This window comes from Capra hircus, chromosome 2 (genome assembly GCF_001704415.2).
Source record: "Capra hircus breed San Clemente chromosome 2, ASM170441v1, whole genome shotgun sequence".
Taxonomy (NCBI): domain Eukaryota; kingdom Metazoa; phylum Chordata; class Mammalia; order Artiodactyla; family Bovidae; genus Capra; species Capra hircus.
In genome coordinates this window covers 109,812,053-109,830,232 of record NC_030809.1, presented here as the reverse complement: position 1 = coordinate 109,830,232, position 18,180 = coordinate 109,812,053, and the positions used below count along the sequence as shown (strand labels likewise).

The window sequence follows — 18,180 nt, the reverse complement described above, 5'->3', positions numbered from 1 at the left end:
CTAGGTCGTTTCCATGTCCTGGCAATTGTAAATAGCGCTGCTATGAATATTGAGATGCATGTGTCTTTCTGAATCATGGTTTTCTCAGGGTGTATGCCCAGCAGTGGGACTGCTGGGTCATAGCTTTTATTGTTAGTTAAAAAGTACTTTTAAATAAACTTAAAGTTTAATTATAAAATACAACTTAAAGATCAAAAAGATCTTACTGCCTTTAAATATAAATATCAAGTATACTTCACAAACTCTAGGTAGTCTCAGCTACTATCACAAAAATAGCATTTTATGAGGATGCAACTTGAAATGAAGTATTTTGAAGTTGTCACCATCAACAAGTATTTACTGTAACATAATCATAATTAAGGAGTAAATGATTACATAAATTATATTACACATAGAAGTTGATGAAACAAAGAATCCAAGAGAAATGAACAGAAGGAACACAGAGAGGACCTAAAGAACAGAGTAAAAGCAATGGTAATGAACAAAGAAGGGCCCTATTTCAAATCCTGTGATATCCCTCACAAAGTTACTTCTAGAAGAAATTCAAAAGCACCACCCCCCGACCCTGGGTGCACACTCACACAGAAGGATCTCCTTCCAGCACCCTACCATAAAATATGGTGTTGCTACAATGTTCAGTTCAGTTGCTCAGTAGTGTCCGACTCTTTGCGACCCCATGAATCGCAGCACGCCAGGCCTCCCTGTCCATCACCAACTCCTGGAGTTCGCTCAGACTCATGTCCGAGTCAGGGATGCCATCCAGCCATCTCATCCTTGGTCCCCCCCTTCTCCTCCTGCTCCCACTCCCTCCCAGCATCAGAGTCTTTTCCAATGAGTCAACTCTTTGCATGAGGTGGCCAAAGTACTGGAGTTTCAGCTTTAGCATCATTCCCTCCAAAGAAATCTCAGGGTTGATCTCCTTCAGAATGGACTGGTTGGATCTCCGATGGGCAAACAGTGGAAACAGTGTCAGACTTTATTTTGGGGGGCTCCAAAACCACTGCAGATGGTGATTGCAGCCATGAAATTAAAAGACACTTACTCCTTGGAAGAAAAGTTATCACCAACCTAGATAGCATATTCAAAAGCAGAGACATTACTTTGCTAACTAAGGTCCATCTAGTCAAGGCTATGGTTTTTCCAGTGGTCACGTATGGATGCGAAAGTTGGACTGTGAAGAGGGCTGAGCGCCAAAGAATTGATGCTTTTGAACTGTGGTGTTGGAGAAGACTCTTGAGAGTCCCTTGGACTACAAGGAGACCCAACCAGTCCATTCTGAAGGAGATCAGCCCTGGGATTTCTTTGGAAGGAATGATGCTACAATGTACCTATGTACAATTAAAGTCACCACTGGCTATTCAAAAGTAGTATACTAAACTGCCTATCCAATTTGTTGAAAATTAACAAGTTCCTGTTAATTGTTAACTAAATGAGATTTCACAAAATGGTACATTTCGTAGGAGCCTTCTTACAGGGGAAATATGCTACTACAAACTTTAAATTATAAGGCATCAGATCAATTGTAACATATCCATAAAAGAAATCATGCTTTCAAAAGGATATTTGGCTTAGTTCATATGATATTATCACATCAAAATGGGTTTTTTCAAAGGAAAAAAATGTAAATGCTTAAAAACAATTTAGTTTTTAAAATGTCCAATATTAAATGTATAAATCAATAAAAATATGAAATTTAAGTTTTATAAAAACCAAGATTATAAACAAATATAGATCAAAAAGGAATTTTTCCTTGTAAATTGCATACTAACAAACTACAGGAATGTTATATGTATTAGAAATATTATTAATAAACTATAAAAATTGACATTTCAAACTGACAGTCTATTTCTCAGTACTTTGCTTTTTTCAATAACTCTTGAGATATAAGATATAACTTTATTATGAGATTAGAAAAGAAGCACATTTCATATTCTTCTAACAAATTATTCTAGACTTAGCTAATTTTTAAAAAAATAATTTCATTGTATATATAACCACCACTTGGATAAATCTGGGGATATTTTCATAGGAGAAATATCTATGCCTTTCTAGCTCTCATTTCTAAACTATGAAAATAGAAATGAATTTACAAATAAGAAGTAAAAATCTAGCTGCAGTCCTCGTCCTGTCACTAAGTAATTCTGTGACCTTGACTAAGTTATTCCACTCTGGGCTTCAGTGTCCATGCCTACAAAATGAAGAATTTCAACTACAAAATATCCACAAATTTGCATGGTAGTTCTAAAACTTTTAAATTCTACTTTTTAAATGTTTCAAATGTTAACTCACCTCATCTGAAGAATCTAGTTGTCCCAATGTTCCTGTTGCACTTGCAAAACCTTTGGAAAGAAGAAAAAAAGTTGTCCTTCATAACCGTTATATGTTACTTTAACCTTAAAATTACTTTAAAACATAACAATATCAAAAGCTAAAGTTTTGTTAAGACAACTCATTCTAACAGTTATCTTGGCAGAATTCAACATTTATCTTTAATAAATCTGGGCCCAATCAGTTTATATATCAATAGGAAACCTCCAGTGAAAACCCAGATTTAATAATCACAAATAATGTTTCAGAAGGACTGCTTTCTTTTCTTTTTAAACCATGGTTTACTAAAACATTGAACTACTAAAGTTTTGGGCTACTCTTAAATAGCAACTGCTACATTTTTCATGAGTTCAAATTAGAACCTTTGATAAACTAACTGAATCCCTTTGAAGAAAAACAGAGTATCTTCTTTGACTAATCTATCCTTTCTTGCTTACAAATTTTTACTACTTTTATTACTTTCCTTACAAAGAATGACACAGCACTTAAATTTCTTCAATGAGTAAAGCTTGAGGGGTTTCTTGTTTTAATACAGAAAAGTTACCGTTGTTCAAATTAAGTATTTAAACAAACCTTGAACTGCCAGAGTGCTAGCGCCAGCAGATGGCTCTTGTATACCGTATACAAGTTTATCCTCAGGATATGTAAGTCCAGAGCTCTTCAAAGCTATAAGGTATTTTTCATGACTTTTCCTTGCACAAGCATTTTCTCCAAGACCTAATATTTTAAAGTACATTTAAAAATCAGAAAAAAAAATATTCTATAACATAAGTGCAGCCACCTCAATAAATAATGTATACACATATAAAATATATGACTATTCTAATTGGAGGGGAAACCCTAGAATTAATAATATAAAATAGCTATCAGTCACTTCTGTGCTCATGTTTGGTATTAATAATATACAGCATGTTTATAGCAAATAATGAAATCCAGTAAGTAATTGAGCATCTTAAAGATGCCAGAGATTATATACAAAACACAGGGGGTTCAAAGATCAATAAAACATGATTCCTATCTTTAAGGAACTTTTATTGTGAAGAAAGGCAGATAATATGGTAAGTGACAAATCTGTAGCAGACTTCACCACTGGGTTTCACAATCTGTGCTCTTATAATACCATGCAACCAGACTTACCCAAAGCAAAGTTTTGGGAAAGGCTTCCTGGGGAAAAGAGTGGAATTTTCAAATGTTATAACTGAGACTTCTTCATTTCTGTTTTGCCAAGCATAAAATGTTTTTATAATGACACTGAAGTAATTAAAAGCATAACTTGTACAGAAGTATCACTTAAAACAAATTTATTCCAAAATTTTGAGTAGTTTAGATTCTAGAATTAAATAATCCTAGACATTTCACTTAGTATTTGATCATATTAATGACGTTTGTCTTCTATTTTGATTTCTAATATATTATGGAGAATAGAAAAATAATAAAAGAAAAAGACTGACATTTGAAAGTTCTTTAAAAGAAAAAATTATTCTCTGGAAGCCAGGTTACCATGTTATTTGCCACCTCTTAAACTGAGAAGCCTGGCAGGCTACTGTCTATGGCGTCACAAAGAGTCAAGACACAACTGAGTGACTAAGCAAACATATACACACACACACACACAAACGGAGACTACACATCTTTATTTAAGGTTTCAATCTCTCTGATTATAAAAATATATAGTAAATGAGTTTCTTTAATATTTGCTGAGCTTTCCTCAATTTCCTCTCTTTGCTAGTCTCAATAATTAGAATAGAATAGCTTTGTTTTTTTAAATCTCTGCCCAATCTCTGGCCTAATTAAAAAAAAATGAAAATAAAACTTTCAGCACAGATTAAACAGGAATACATCTATCCTTCAATTCAAGTCCAAAATTAAAAGCAACCACAGTTTATAAAAAATAAAGGACTTCAAGGGTCCTACATAAGAAATGACTAAATATCTCCTGAAAAACAAAAATCATGTGTTTATCTCAGTAACGATAAATGAAATTTTTGTAATGCTTTTAATTAACAAAATATACTGCAGAGACTTCTCTGGTGGTCCCGTGGTTGAGAATCCCTGCTTCCCCGGCAGGGGTGCAGGTTCACTCTTTGGTCATGGAACTAAGATCCCACATCCCAGGCAGTATGGCCAAAAGAACACAAAACTTTCCTTTAATTATTTCTTAATTTAGTTGATCATATTTTCCTTTAACTTCCTGAACATATATGTAATAGTTTTTTAATCTCTTTATCTGCTAAATTCAACATCTAGGCCATTTCAAGGTCAATTTCTATTAGTGGCCTTTTTCTTGGCTATACAGCACAATTTCTTATTTTTTTGTCTGTCTAACAGTTTTTATTGTATACTGGACATTCTGATGACACATTATCAAAGATTTTGGATTCTGCTATCTTCCTTTGAAGAGTGTTAATTTTAATTCTCCAAGACTTACAGCCTGATCACATAGAATCTCTGAAGACTCGGTTTTATAGTTTGTAAGGGGCAAATCCCTTACTATTTTACAGTGGAAGTAACAAACAGATTCAACAGATTAGATCTGAGAGACAGAGTGCCTGAAGAACTATGGACGGAGGTTCGTGACACTGTACAGGAGGCAGCAATCAAGACCATCCCCAAGAAAAAGAAATGCAAAAAGGCAAAATGATTGTCTGATGAGGCTTTACAACGGGGAGGGAGGAGAAGAGGGGTTCAGGATGGGGAACACGTGTATACCTGTGGCAGATTCACGTTGATGTATGGCAAAACCAGTGCAATATTGTAAAGTAATTAACCTCCAATTAAATAAATTTATATTAAAAAAATAAATAATTTTTTTTAAAAGAGCTGTTAAAAGAAGAGAAGAGAAGGGCAAAGGAGAAAAGGAAAGATACGCCCATTTGAATGCAGAGTTTCAAACAATAGCAAGGAGAGATAAGAAAGCCTTCCTCAGTGATCAATGCAAAGAAACAGAGGAAAACAACAGAATGGGAAAGACTAGAGATCTCTTCAAGAAAATTAGACATAACCTATGGAACATTTCATGCAAAGATGGGCACAATAAAGGACAGAAATGGTATGGACCTAACAGACACAGAAGATATTAAGAAGAGGTGGCAAGAATACACAGAAGAACTATACAAAAAAGATTTTCATGACACAACTAACCACGATGGCGTGATCACTCTCTAGAGCCAGACATCCTGAATGTGAAGTCAAGTGGGCCTTAGGAGGCATCACTATGAACAAAGTTAGTGGAGGTGATAGAATTCCAGTTGAGCTATTTCAAACCCTTAAAGATGATGCTGTGAAAGTGCTGCACTCAATATGCCAGCAAATTTGGCCACAGGACTGGAAAAGGTCAGTTTTCATTCCAATCCCTAAGAAAGGCAATGTCAAAGAATGCTCAAACTACTGCACAATTTACACTCATCTCACACGCTAGTAAAGTAATGCTCAAAATTCTCCAAGCCTGGCTTCAGCAGTATATGAACTTCCAGATAGTCAACCTGGATTTAGAAAAGGCAGAGGAACCAGAGATCAAATTGCCAATATCCACTGGATCATCAAAAAAGCAAAAGAGTTCCAGAAAAACATCTACTTTTGCTTTATTGATTACACCAAAGCCTTTGACTGTGTGGATCACAACAAACTGTGGAAAATTCTTAAAGAGATGGGAATACTAGACCACCTTACCTGCCTCCTGAGAAATCTGCATGCAGGTCAAGAAACAACAGTTAGAACTGGACATGGAAAAACAGATTGGTTCCAAATCAGGAAAGGAGTACGTCAAGGCTGTATATTGTCATCCTGCTTATTTAACTTATATGCAGAGTATATCATGTGAAATGCCAGCCTAGATGAACCACAAGCTGAAATCAAGATTGCCAGAAATATCAATAATCTCAGATATGCAGATAACATCACCCTTATGGCAGAAAGCGAAGAAGAACTAAAGAGCCTCTTGATGAAAGTGAAAGAGAAGAGTGAAAAAGTTGGCTTAAAGCTCAAAAATCAGAAAACTAAGTAATAGTCCCATCACTTCATGGCAAACAGATGGAGAAACAATGGAAACAGTGACAGACTCTATTTTGGGGGCCTCCAAAATCACTGCAGATACTGACTGTAGCAATGAAATTAAAAGATGCTTTGCTCCTTGGAAGAAAAGCTATGACCAACCTAGACAGCATACTAAAAAGCAGAGACATTACTTTACCAACAAAGGTCCATCTAGTCAAAGCTATGGTTTTTCCAGTAGTCATGTATGGAATGAGAGTTGGACTATAAAGAATACTGAGCACTGAAGAATTAATGCTTTTGAACTGTGGTGTTGGAGAAGACTCTTGAAAGTCCCTTTGACTGCAAGGAGACCCAATCAGTCCATCCTAAAGGAAATCAGTCCTGAATATTTATTGGAAGAACTGATGCTGAAGTTGAAACTCCAATACTTTGACCACCTGATGCAAAGAACTGACTCACTGGAAAAGACTCTGATGCTGGGAAAGACTGAAGGTGGGAGGAGGAGGGGACGACAGAGGATGAGATGGTTGGATGGCATCCCCGACATGGTGGACATGAGTTTCGGTAGGATCCAGGAGTTGGTGATGGACAGGGAAGCCTGGAGTGCTGCAGTCCATGGGGTCGCAAAGAATCAGACATGACTGAGTGACTTAACTGAACTGAAGGGGCAAATTTATGGAAAGCCCAAGATTCTTTGGGCTTCCCTGGTAGCGCAGATGGTAAAAAATCTGCCTATAATGCAGGAGACCCGGCTTTGATCCCTGGGTTGAGAAGATTCTCTGGACAAGGGAATGGCAACCCAATCCCTTTCTTTACCAAGTATTCTTGCCTGGAAAATTCCATGGACAGAGTAGCCTGGCAGACTACAGTCCATGGGGTCACAAAGAGTCGGACACGATGGAACAACTCACACTTTCACTTTCAAGATTCTTTAAAAGCCCTATAAATTGGCAGGAATAATCTCCAAACTCTGTCAAGGTTCTAGGCTTCATTAAGGCTGACCTGGAGTAGAACTTACTTTAAGGTACATAGCCTTCTGGTGTGTCAACTTGATGCCTAGTGTATTAATAAGGTCTCTCCAGTTCAGTTGAGCTGATACTCCAGTGTCTCACAACACTGCCTAATTTCCATTATCTCTATTATATTTATCTTTACTATCTGCCATTAACCCCACAGCACTCTTTAGTAAGTCTTAGGTAGTCTCATCCTATGTATGCGTATCTCAGTTCTCAGCCAAGCACTTTCAGGTTCCTCCATACATCTGACCCACAAACGTGCTATTCTGCCCCAAAGATTCCACAGGTGCCCTAAACTGTGACCTCTGCCCCCTTAACTCAGCTGGACCACCACACTCTGCTTCAATGCCAGCCCTCCACGTTACAGTCAGAAAGTTTTCCCCAGACAGAGATTCAGAGAATTGTGAGGCCCAGCTCATGCTTTTCGTTTCTCTAAAAGGTTTATAGTCCTGTGTTTCCTGTTGTCTAATGTCTGAAAACAATTGCCTCACATTTTTTTCCGGTTTTATGTTATGACGTAAGGGCTAGCAATTTTTTGGTATGGAAGTTTTGTTTGTGTCACCTCCCCTCACTAGACCATAAGTTTTGTTAAGAGCAGGGATAGGAATATTTGGTTTACTATGTATCTTCCCCACCCAAGCTCTAATATATAGCCCAAAGCCAATCAGATAAGACTATCTATAAATAACACATGATTAACAATACACATAAAAACTTCACCACTCTAAAGAAGGAAGATAAATTTCAATTTTCAAAATATGCTGTTCATAAAAAATATTATTTAAAAGCACAAAGAACATCATTTAAAATATTCATAAGATTTTAAAGTAATTGATATATTTACCAAACTATAAATTTGAGCTAAGTTACCAAGATGTAAAAACTATTTTACATTACAGTACAAACATATTTAACAACTTTAAGTTTCATAACTTAAATTCTACATCACTATAAAATCTGAGGTTATACACACAAAAGTTTAGGGATACCAAACATGAAGACACAAGAATGATGGCTATTACTGTTTGGAGAAAGGGAGGTAGAGTATAATTACAAATACGTCACACCAAACTTGGGAAGTCTGGGTTCTAGTCCCAACTCCAAAATCAGTTAATCGTGATGTCTTAAACTGGTCATTTAATCTTTCTGGGGTTCAGTTTCTTTATCCATAATATAAGAAGTATTCTTAATAACTTTAAGCTTTAGCATTCTACTAAAATAATCTACATTTTACTTTTTAATTTTAAAATATATAATTTTTCATTATTACAGTAACATAAGTAAATTTTAACTTTCTTCTCTTTGAAATTTTACTCACCAGAAGTCAGATCTTTGTAGTTTTGTTGGTTTGTTAAAACCTGAGTAAGAACAGATCGCATTGCTCCTCCCATTTTAGTTAGATCTTCTAAAAAGGAAATTTGAGGTTCCAAAAGCTGAAGGACTTTATTAAGGTCTTTCTCTGATGGAACATCAGCTGCTAAAAAAAAAAAAAAAAAAAATGCAATCAATTTTCTTTAATATATTTTGCTAAGAATAATATTTTATTCCCTTAAAAACACAGTAACTTAGATAACAGCATTTTATAACCAAAAAGTTAATTTAAGAACTCTTCAGAAAGCAGGCACCTACTCAGCACCCAGCTAGGGTAGACTTGTTTAGGAATTCAGTCCTCTGAGAAAAGACTGATGGAGAAAAGAGATGACTTCATAAGGTACTAGATGTCCCAAGTGGCTCAGACAGTAGAGAATATGTCTACAATGCAGGAGACCTGGGTTCAATCCCTGGGTCAGGAAGATCCCCTGAAGAAGGAAATGGCAACCTACTCCAGTATTCTTGCCTGAAGAATTCCATGGAGAGAGGAGCCTGGTGGGCCACAGTCCATGGGGTTGTAAAGAGTTAGAAGTGACTAAGTGACTTTCACTCACTCACACACTCACTCATAAAGTATTAATCACTTAATCTGTGTAAAATGCATTCAACTTAGGGTTCTATGCTTACAGATATATACATGTAATCAAAAGATCATCTCAAAATTAGATGAACAGAGTTTAAGAAAAAACTAAGATTACTCTCTAAAACAAAACAAGACAGAAATCAAATATATTCAGATATTATAAGACTATCAGGACAAACATATGTCAGTTCTAAATTAAAATCTGTGTAGCAAATAATCCATTCTTTATCATATTCCAAAAATAAAGACTCATGTTAGCTAAAGGTCAAAGCAACTAATTAGAAAAAGATGGATGTTTTTACCAGAACAATTTTAAAATACCAGGCAAGATATGCTGATAGAGGGGAATAGAAGAAATCTAGAAACCTGGACAGCAACTTAAAAAGAATAGTTAAGAGGAAAAGAAAAAAAAGATGTCTTAGAAAAACTGAGGCCTAAAAGAAAGAAATGAAGAGAGAGATTTAGAGCTTAATCGTAACTGGTTAAAAGAAGAATGCATATAAGGGAGCTAACAGGGGGCCTGTGTGCCCAAAGGAGACATCAAGTTCCTTAAACACTTATTGAGTATCTACTATATGACAAGCACTGAGAAGCAAAACTAAGTAAGACACAGTTCCTATCCCCAAGGAACCCCCAACCTAGTTCAAAGATAATCTGTGAATAAAATTCCAGATAACTCCGAGTCATGGAATCCAAACCAAAAACCTTACTTTCTCAGTGGAAAACCACACTGTGTATTACTCTTCTTTCTATTCTCCCCAATGACTTATGTCACAACATAGCAGAAATTTAATTAACACTTGTTTTTGATTTCCAGGGCCTCTAACACAAGCTCTGACAGAAAGGATGGTAAAGTGAAATGAAAAACAGAACTCCAGGTAACTGTTAAACCATAAAATTATCTCAGATTAGATGATTTCAAGTACTCTCTTTAATCTTTCTTTTTTCTCTTTAATTTCAAATAGTGATCTATGCACAAATGAATGTAGTAGTTTACTTTTGCACAGACATAAGAAATTAATGCTCAGTACAAGCAGTAATACAGAGAGAAAAACTTCAGAACCTAAGTTCACAAAATTCATCTTAAAACAAAAAAAGTGCTTCCATTCTTTCCTTTATGTTTTTGGATAATGGTAACATAATTATCAAAGCTGTGTACCTATGTCATCCATCTCTTGTAACTGCTAACTGTCACCAAGGAAAATATAATATATACTCATATTAATTACTCTTTGATTAAACTAATGGTAAGCTTTAAGATTTGCATAATGTGATTTCTACCTATTATTTTTCTAAAATAGGACACTTGCAGCATAAAATGTGAATATCCAAAAAAATCTGTTAACTAACATATGCGAAATAAAATGGAAGGAAATTTCAATAACACTGCTGGTCTCCAGTTCCTTCATTCCAAAGAAAAAGCAATTTGGGACTAAATCAAAACAATATTCCTTTCTCTATTTTAATGCATACCAGAAGTATTTGACAAAAGACTGTATATTCTGCTTAAAATATAGAAGTGAGGAACTGTAAGTATTTGCTCACAATGCAAATAACATAACAGTTTTAGAAATGATGACGATACTGTAATTCTTCACACTTCTAGATGCAAGAGAGAAGATAAAACATGTGTGCCATAGTTTCAAATTGGATTTAAAATTACTTACAGTATTAAATAATTTAAAAGCTCTAAAAGTAATGCAAATGCAGTCCCTTAAATGATAAAAATGCAAATATCTCTAGAAAGGCAAAAGACATCATAAAAAGTTAATGTTTGGTTCATACCACTAATTGATATCTGTAATTCACAATGTCAGATTAAGAACTTTAATAAATGATATCTGAATCGAGACATTTAACTAAAGCATATTAATCAAGATTGTGACATCTTAAAAAGTAAGAATAATATCAGTAATTTGCATGTTTCTTTTCTCTTTTCAATACAATCAGGATACTCACAGAGATACATTCTACCAACAATATGGGAATAAGCAATTTGTTCCCTAAGTTGTTATATACAGAGGGGAATAAATATATATACCTCTACAAAAAAGGAGGAGGGAGAGAGATTGGTGAAATAGTTTATCTCCTAAAACTCTAAGTTAAAGTCAAACACTTTCAGGACTTCTTAATTCTGCTCTATCACAATACAATCACAAATCAAATCACTTCAATCCCATAAAATAATTATTTCCTCTTCTGCAGAAGGCCAAATAAGTTTGATCAGAGACATTTACAACCGAGCAAAAGAGACTGCCACACTGTGCCGACTACAAGGTTATCTATGAGGTCATATAATTGATATTTAGTGTGCTTTTATTTAGTATATCATAGTCATTACATAAAAAAATTAAGCCAAAAAAAAAACGTATCTGAAAAAATTCACCTCATTGTTAACACTAAACTCTGTTAATTGAGAACTTAAAAAGAGTACTAACAAAAAGTAGATTAAACATACCTGGTTCATTATAGCCTTCTCTTAAATACTGAATAAGACAAAAAATAAATCTTGGAAGAACAAATTCAGACATCATCAGTAAGTCTTTGGGGACACAGGGAATATTTGAACTTGATTTAATTTGATGCCTTTTGCAAAACCTGTAATAGGAAAAAGAAAAAAAATTAATGATGCTGTCAAATCTGCTAAGAATATATTAATTCTATTTACAATATCCATAAAAAGAATGTGGGTCAATATCAAAAGGAATATTACTCTTTTTATGATTTTAAGGCACCAAGTTAAAAGAATATAGTTTTAACTGGTCTTTAAATAAAAATTGGCACTGAGGAAGATTTCTTCCTAGTAAAACATCATACCAGTTACATTTAAACTAGAATACAAAAAGAAAATCTCATTACCAACTTTATACTTTTTAACTGCAATTTATTAGTTTCAAGGATTAATTTATTACTTTTACTCTTTATAAATCGTTAAGTACAAATTGATTATTTCCCAAACTTGGGAATTATAACTTGGAATTATTTTTAAAACTTGCATTTTTCATTCTTTAACTATTTTGAACTTATTGCATTAATGAATAGATAAGTGATACAAATACTCAAAGTTTATTTGAAAAGTATATACACTTAAGTATGCACATTTCTTCTGATCTTATTTATACTAATTTTAAAGTATGACTAGTATATTTGAGCAAAACTGAAGTAAACTATTTTATATTTACAATCTGAATAGTCATAAATAAGATATTTTGTGACCAAACACAAAGTAAACACACTAAACATAAAACATACCTAGAAAGAAACTTATTATAACAGAAGAAACTATTTTAGCTGAAAAACATAAAAAATAGAGAATAGAGAAAAACCACATTCCCAAATGGAAAAACCTTTAAAAAAAAAAAAAGTCTCTCTCACCAAACGCAATGACATTAGATTTAAATTTCAATGGGACTAATCACAAACTAATTCTAAAGTTCAAATGGAAAATCATATGTGTGAAAGAAAATAAGTAAAATGTCTGACAAAATGATTAATGACAGTGACCTACACTTTAAAACAGGACAAATCCAATATAATTTAAAATATGTAGTAATGTCTCTATAATGACCCATATGAGAAAAGAACCAAAAAAAGAGTGGATATATGCATATATATATAACTGATTCACTTTGCTGTCAACTATACTCCAATAAAAATTTTTTTTAATAAAAACAAAATAAAATCTGTGATAATATGGTATCAATAAACCACAATGGATTCCAGAAACAGACTATGTAATACCTAAGTCAATTAATGTAGGGGGGTAGAAGATTTTCAATAAATTGCTAAAGGACTAATTGATTACATGCAGGAAATAAATTTGATCCTTATCTTATATCATATACAAACTACATTCCACATAGATGAAAAATCAAGCAGGAAAAAATTTACCAGGAAGAAAATAAAATATTACTTATATTATCTCAAAGAACAGAAGTCAAAGTAAGATTTAAAACCAAAAGTCATAGAAGAAAGATAAAAATTGGCTATACAAATTAAAAGTTTCTATGCAGAAAACAATCACAAACTGGAAAAAATATTTATAACATATAAAAGATTGATATATATGATCTTTAAACTCTTGAAAAATGGGTTAAAAAAATAATTCATAAAAAAATCAACCAAGGTCATGGGCAATTCCCAAAAGAAGTGAATGGCCAACAAACATATGAAAAGATGTTCAAGTTCTGCAATAATCAAATGAATGAAGTTTATTAAAACAAAAAATGAGCAATTAGAAAAGCACCATTTTGTGATACCTATAAAATAACTGACCCATGCAAAGGAGTCATTAAAGAAAGGCTTAAAGAAAAATTTTCCACTCAGAGAACAGACTGTTACATCGGTATCAATCTTAGTATCACCAGAGGAGGGAAAAAACAAATCAGATGCTATGATGCTTCTGAAGTACACAGTGCCATTTACAAGAGTTTTTACCAAACAAGTTGAACCTAAATGACACTAGAGCTAAGCAGTGAAGTCTCTAGAGCTAAGAGATAAAGAAACAAGTTAAATGTCACCATAAGAAAGCAAACAGAAAAATCATGAAAGTAGAACATTATACAGGACAAGTGACTCCACTGCAGCTGATCACTGCAACCTGTCAGTGGCTGAGAGAAAAAGGAGGGAGAAGCAGCACCAGCTAAAGAGCTTGAGAGACCCAGCAGCCAAATGTCACATGCGAACGGACTCTAACCTAAACCAGCCGGAAAAGGGCATGTTTTAGAAAACAGAAGTCCAATTAAGAACTGAGTACTTAAAAAAAAAAAAAAAAATTGAGTACTACTTTGTTAAATAATTTTATTAGGTAAGATAATGGCATTGTGGTTATGTAAGAAAATGTTCATGGATATTTAACAGTAATAAAGAATTAACTTTGTTTAGGTATGACAACAGCATTGTGGTTATCACTGAATAGACAGTCTTGTCTTTTAGATTTCTCTATATAAATGTTTATGAATAAAATGCTACAATGTATGAGACTAGCTTCAAAATAATTTGGTTGTGTGAAGGAAAATAAGTAGGAGTATACCAAGCCCAGCTTGAGTTGTTAACTGTAGAAACTGGGAGACTGATAAGGGGTTTTGTTATATTATATTTATTAAGCAGAATGTGGGCCAATGTCAAAGCCAATAAAGTACCACCACTTTCAGATTTTTAAGACATCAAGAAAAAAGAATGTAGTTTTAATTGGTCCTTAACAAAACATCACCAAAGGAGTTTTTTCCTAATAAAATATTGTATCAATTAAGTTACACCCATTGCTTTTAGACCTGTGTGAAATTTTCTCCACTAAAAGGCTAAAAAATTTTTTTAAGAAAGAAAATACATTTTTTTAAAGATGAATACTGAAGCATACCGGGAGGTGATCAAATACGTTTGGAATTTGTTTCAAAACACTTTGGCAAAACAGAAAAAAGAGGCAAAGGAGGCAAATGAGTCAAAAATCTTGATAAACATTGAGTCCGATGATGGGTTCAAAGTTCTATCTTTACCTTTGTGTATGGCTGAAATTTTTGATAACATAATAGTGTTTTTTCATCTTGCAGATTAGGGAAAACTCACTTTATTAACTCATTGGAAAGCATGTTCAGAAAATTGTTATCATACACATGGAAGAGTAAATAGATCCAGTTTGGGATAACATTTTAACAATATCTATTAATACTTTGGGCTTCCCTGGTGGCTCAGACGGTAAAGAATCTGACTGCAATGCAGCAGACGTGGGTTCAAGCTCTGGGCTGGGATGGTCCCCTGAAGGAGAGCATGACAACCCACTCCAGTAATCTTGTCTGGAGAAGCCCATGGACAGAGAAGCCTGGCGAACTACATTCTATGGGTGCAAAGAGTCAGACACAAATGAGCAACAAATAAGCCCAGCGCAGCATTAACACGTTAGGTATTCATAACCTTAGCTAAGCATTTCTATTTCTTGTAACTAGACAGAAATAATTCTAAATTTGCAAGAATATATCTATAGATATATTCACTGTACCACAGTTTGTAATGCAAAAAAGTTAGGAATTACTCATGTAATAGAATAAAGATTAACCAAAATTTTGTAGATCAATAAAAAACACTGAATTTGTTATAAAGAATGAGGTAGATCAACAAGTACTGAAGTGGAATTATATTTAAAATAAGTGAGAAAAGAATTGTACACCATACATATATATGTACATATATATAAAATAATCTCTTTTATAAATAAAATTTTGGAAAAAGAATAGAAAAGAAAATAACATCTGTAAGAAGAAAAATATTTAGAAAAATGTACACCAAACTTGGTAGAAATTAACTGAAAATGGGATACAGCATACTTTTACTGTCTACATTAACTGTACCTACAATGTTTAAAATCTGTAAGATAAATATATGTATACTTTGTAATCAAAAGGAAAAAACCTACCCCCAAAACAAACAATAAGTTATGCCATTCATTTGGCTTTAGTTCCACAATTTGAACATTCATTCTTAACCTTTTTTGGCTAATAGACCCTTTTCAGAATCTAATGAAAGTTATAACTCTTTCTTAAGTAAAAATATACACAAACACACAAAAATAAAACAGAGTGCTCACATACTACTTAAGTCTATCTACCCTTAAAGCAGAGCCTCCAAACATCAGGTCAACAGATTATAGTGCAGAGATAGGTAGACTGCCTCAGTCCTCACACAGATAGACAGGCAGGGTCTGAGCAGCCTCCTCAGCTGCTTCTGTTTCCCATCCAAATATCATTTCCATATTTATCACAGAATGAAAAAAGTTAGGAAAAAAAAAAGTTACACCCTAAGAGGGCTTCCCTGGTGGCTCAGCTGGTAAAGAATGCGCCTTCAATATGGAGACCTGGGTTCGATCCCTGGGTTGGGAAGATCCCCTGGAGAAGGGAGTGGCTACTTGGTCCAGTATTCTGGCCTGGAGAATTTCATGGACAGGATAGTCCATGGGGTCACAGAGTCAGGCAGGGCTGAGCAACTTTCACTTTTCACTTTCACTTTTTAGTACACCTAAAAGTTCAAATCTTTATTTAAAGAGAAATAGGAACTTAAGAACTTCTTTCAGATAGGGTACACAAAATCTAAGTGAAATCAAAGAAACTTTTAAAATTCTCCCCTAAATCTAACATAATTTAACTGAAGTGCTTATAAGCATGAATATAGAAACAGAAAGCTTTCTTAGATGCTTTCTGTTTACGAAAGAAATGAATTCAAAAGAACTACTGAATGGAGAGTGAAGAACATTTCAGTTCAGTTCAGTTGCTCAGTCGTGTCCGACTCTTTGCAACCCCATGAACGCCAGGCCTCCCTGTCCATCACCAACTGCCAGAGTCCACCCACACCCATGTCCATCGAGTCGGTGATGCCATCTAGCCATCTCATCCTCTGTCGTCCCCTTCTCCTCCTACCCTCAATCTTTCCCAGCATCAGGGTCTTTTCAATGAGTCAGCTCTTCGCATCAGGTGGCCAAAGGACTGTAGTTTCAGCTTCAACATCAGTCCTTCCAATGAACACCCAGGACTGATCTCCTTTAGGATGGACTGGTTGGATCTCCTTGCAGTCCAAGGGACTCTCAAGAGTCTTCTCCAACACCACAGTTCAAAAGCATCAATTCTTCGGCACTCAGCTTTCTTCACAGTCCAACTCTCACATCCATACATGACTACTGGAAAAACCATTGCCTTGACTAGACGGACCTTTGTTGGCAAAGTAATGTCTCTGCTTTTCAATATGCTGTCTAGGTTGGTCATAACTTTCCTTCCAAGGAGTAAGCGTCTTTTAATTTCATAGCTGCAGTCACCATCTGCAGTGATTTTGGAGCCCAGAAAAATAAAGTCTGACACTGCTTCCACTGTTTCCCCATCTATCTGCCATGAAGTGATGGGACCAGATGCCATGATCTTAGTTTTCTGAATGTTGAGTTTTAAGCAAACTTTTTCACTCTCCTCTTTCACTTTCATCAAGAGGCTTTTTAGCTCCTCTTCACTTTCTGCCATAAGAGTGGTGTCATCTGTGTATCTGAGGTTATGGATATTTCTCCCGGCAATCTTGATTCCAGCCTGTGCTTCTTCCAGCCCAGTGTTTCTCATGATGTACTCTGCATAGAAGTTAAATAAGCAGGGTGACAATATACAGCCTTGACGTACTCCTTTTCCTATTTGGAAGCAGTGTGTTGTTCCATGTCCAGTTCTAACTGTTGCTTCCTGACCTGCATAAAGGTTTCTCAAGAGGCAGGTCAGGTCAGTGTCAAATGGCTTTGAGGAATAACATTTCAACCTGGAACAAAGGTGAAGGAACAGCAAGAATGGTCTAAGCAACTTAGAAACTGAGGTTACAAAAATAACTATAAGATACTATACGTGTGTGCTAAGTCACTTCAGTCGTGTCTGACTCTGCGACCCCGTGGACTGTAGCCCACCAGGCTCCTCTGTCCATGGAATTCTCCAGGCAAGAATACTGGACTGGGTTGCCATTTCCCTCTCCAATAAGACACTATGAGACTGACAAACAAAATTGGTTTTTGTATTTTAGTCTGAGAAATAATATGGGGAACTAAAGCATCTTACATATTACATAGGAAGTGCTCAATAAAGGTTTGGTGAAACAAAGATTTAATCTAATAGTAGAATTCCAAAAATGATTTCAAGGGCATCCAATTAAAGAAAAAACAGAACTCATTTAATAATCCCAGTTTTCAAACATGTTTTTAAGAACCACTATATGACTGGCACTTAGGCCTTAGGAATAGAGGCCTTGCTCTCATGCAGCTAACTTTCTATCGAGGGGAGAAGAGGGTTGAGGCAGAGGATAGAGAAACAAATAATATGAAAAATAAGCTCTACAAAATAATACCACAGCATGATTCACAGAACGGGTCCATTAGGCACCTTT

General features: G+C 34.8%; 1 protein-coding gene across 6 annotated transcripts in view; it reads right to left on the bottom strand.

The window, feature by feature from the left end:
- UBR3 (ubiquitin protein ligase E3 component n-recognin 3 (putative)) overlaps positions 1-18,180 on the bottom strand; it is a 198,913-nt gene that overhangs the window by 148,074 nt on the left and 32,659 nt on the right. For 4 of the 6 annotated variants that reach the window (XM_013968944.2, XM_013968950.2, XM_013968955.2 and 1 more), the window contains exons 2-5: positions 11,750-11,889; positions 8,656-8,814; positions 2,902-3,045; positions 2,290-2,339 (exon numbers count right to left, since the gene is read on the bottom strand). In XM_013968944.2, the coding sequence (XP_013824398.2) occupies positions 2,290-2,339; positions 2,902-3,045; positions 8,656-8,814; positions 11,750-11,889 (493 nt within the window). The remainder of the gene's footprint in view (positions 1-2,289; positions 2,340-2,901; positions 3,046-8,655; positions 8,815-11,749; positions 11,890-18,180) is intronic. The other 2 variants (XM_013968948.2, XM_013968965.2) reach the window with 1 other exon arrangement.